The sequence below is a fragment of the Acanthisitta chloris genome, unplaced genomic scaffold (genome assembly GCF_000695815.1).
Source record: "Acanthisitta chloris isolate BGI_N310 unplaced genomic scaffold, ASM69581v1 scaffold15044, whole genome shotgun sequence".
NCBI classification, from domain to species: Eukaryota; Metazoa; Chordata; class Aves; order Passeriformes; family Acanthisittidae; genus Acanthisitta; species Acanthisitta chloris.
In genome coordinates this window covers 9708-11795 of record NW_008667755.1, presented here as the reverse complement: position 1 = coordinate 11795, position 2088 = coordinate 9708, and the positions used below count along the sequence as shown (strand labels likewise).

Here is a 2088-nt window from a genome sequence, read left to right as displayed (position 1 = left end):
TAGAGAGGCTGGGGGTGGTTTCTCCTGCCATGGCTGCAGGGAGAGGGGACTAGAGGGAGTGGCCTTGAGCTGAGCCAGGGCAGAATCAGATTGGATGTTAGGAGATACGTTTTCCCCGTTAGGGTGCTCAGGCACTGGAATTGCCCAGGGAGGTGGTGGAGTCACCATCCTTGGAGGTGTTTAAGAGGCATCTGGATCTGGCGCTGATGATCTGGTGCTGGTTTAGAGGTTCCAGCAGTGACAGGTTAATGATGGACTTGATGATCTTGGAGGTCTCCTCCAACCTTGATGATTCTATTCTATGATTCTATCCACTGTGTGCAATGTTAGGCTAGAGAAGGAAATACTTGTAAGCATCTTTTCTGTTAAAAGATGCTTTCCTCATGGTGCTGAGATTGATTTGCCTGTTGTTTCCTCCCTCAGGTTCACTCAAAGACCACCCGCAGCAGCAGGCTGGCATGCTGTCTCGTGTGACCGGTGGCCTCTTCAGCGTCACAAAAGGAGCTGTTGGTGCCACGATTGGGGGTGTTGCTTGGATTGGAGGGAAGAGCTTGGAAATTACCAAAACAGCAGTCACATCTGTGCCTTCCATGGGAGTGGGTCTAGTCAAAGGAAGTGTTTCTGCTGTGGCCGGAGGTGTTACGGCTGTAGGATCTGCTGTTGCAAGCAAAGTGCCTTTAACAGGAAAGAAAAAGGATAAATCTGACTAAAGCCAAAACTGAGACATACTCGATTCTCCAGAATATTACATCAGTGGCATTAAAATCTGCTAAGATTGGGTCCATGAGAAGCTATGTGTCTTAGACTCTTTATCTTCTAAAGAGTTGTGCAAGTAACTCGATTTCATCTGAAAAGGACAGAAGAAGCTTGGCTAGCACAGCGTCTGAAGATTTATTAGAGCCTAGATTGAAGCTTTGTATCTGGTGAAATGTTACACTTGATAACTATAGAAGTAAGTGTATCTGAAGGGGTAATACATATTTGAATATTCATTTACTGTAAGTCGTCTGCAGTTTTGGACTAAAATGTGAACATAAAACTTGGTAGTCTCTGCTGTACCATCAATACAACAAGAGGCCAGTTATTGTTCTCAGTGGTTTCCACATCCTCCTGCTAAGGATCCTTCAGCTGTGTAAGAGCATTGTTGCATGTACCCAAGCAGTCTTGGTTTTGAACCTGTTTTTGCAGGCAGCCTGTAAACTATCCCTGACTGCAGTCTGCCAGTGCAGACTGGAGCACACAGAACTGGAGGTGTGCAGACATTGTAAATGAGAGTGGGAGATAAGAGGTGAAAAACTCTGACAACATGGCAGAGGGGATCATAAAGAGTAAACTAACTTAATGCCTTATTAGAAAAAGTACCTTTTTACTAGGTGAAGCTGTGTACAGAACTGTCCTGTCGCATCATTGCAGTTCACAGACTGAGCTTTAGACTCTTTACAAATCCTGATATCTGCAACTTTGTCAGTTTTTTACTGAAAACATGATTGCTACATCTCAGGTGTATTTAGTAATATGCATCTATCTCCTGCAAGTGAAAACTTGCTTCTAATAAACTTGTTATAGATACTAGAAAAAAAACTCAATAGAAACTCCTTTGTGTAGCTGGAAAACACTGAAGAACTAGCAAAGCTGTTGTCTCAGCTCCATGATGCTCCAGGTTAGCTTCTTGCTCTCTTTAAGCAAACACAAGGAAATTTTCACTACATCTTCCTCTCATATTTTGCATTTTGGTTTTTGAGTTAAAATAACAATACTTTTATTTAAAACAAGCCAAAAAAAGGTAGATGGGGCCTTAAAAACAAAAACAAACAAAAAACCCAAACAAAAACAACAGAGAAAGAAACATCACTCAAGCAATTTGTAGACTGACATACTCCAAATGTTGACACACCTCAGATGGGAATATCTGTAGGGCCTCCACAGCACGTAAGGCAAAATGCACTTGTAAAGACACAGCTTGAGGTTGCCTTAAAGTTGAAGCTGTTAGTGATCTCTTATTTGTGTGCTGACTTTGCCAATAATAACCTCTTTGGAAGCCCAAAGAAGGCATCTGTTCACGTTGTGTATACAATATTTTCTAAACAC

At 42.3% G+C, this 2088-nt stretch overlaps 1 protein-coding gene across 1 annotated transcript; it reads left to right on the top strand.

Annotated features, from left to right (window-relative positions):
- The first annotated feature begins 383 nt into the window (after positions 1 to 383).
- On the top strand, positions 384 to 710 carry TMEM263 (transmembrane protein 263). Its single transcript, XM_009072650.1, has one exon. The coding sequence runs from the start codon at positions 384 to 386 to the stop codon at positions 708 to 710; it is 327 nt and encodes a 108-aa protein (XP_009070898.1).
- Positions 711 to 2088: the final 1378 nt, after the last annotated feature.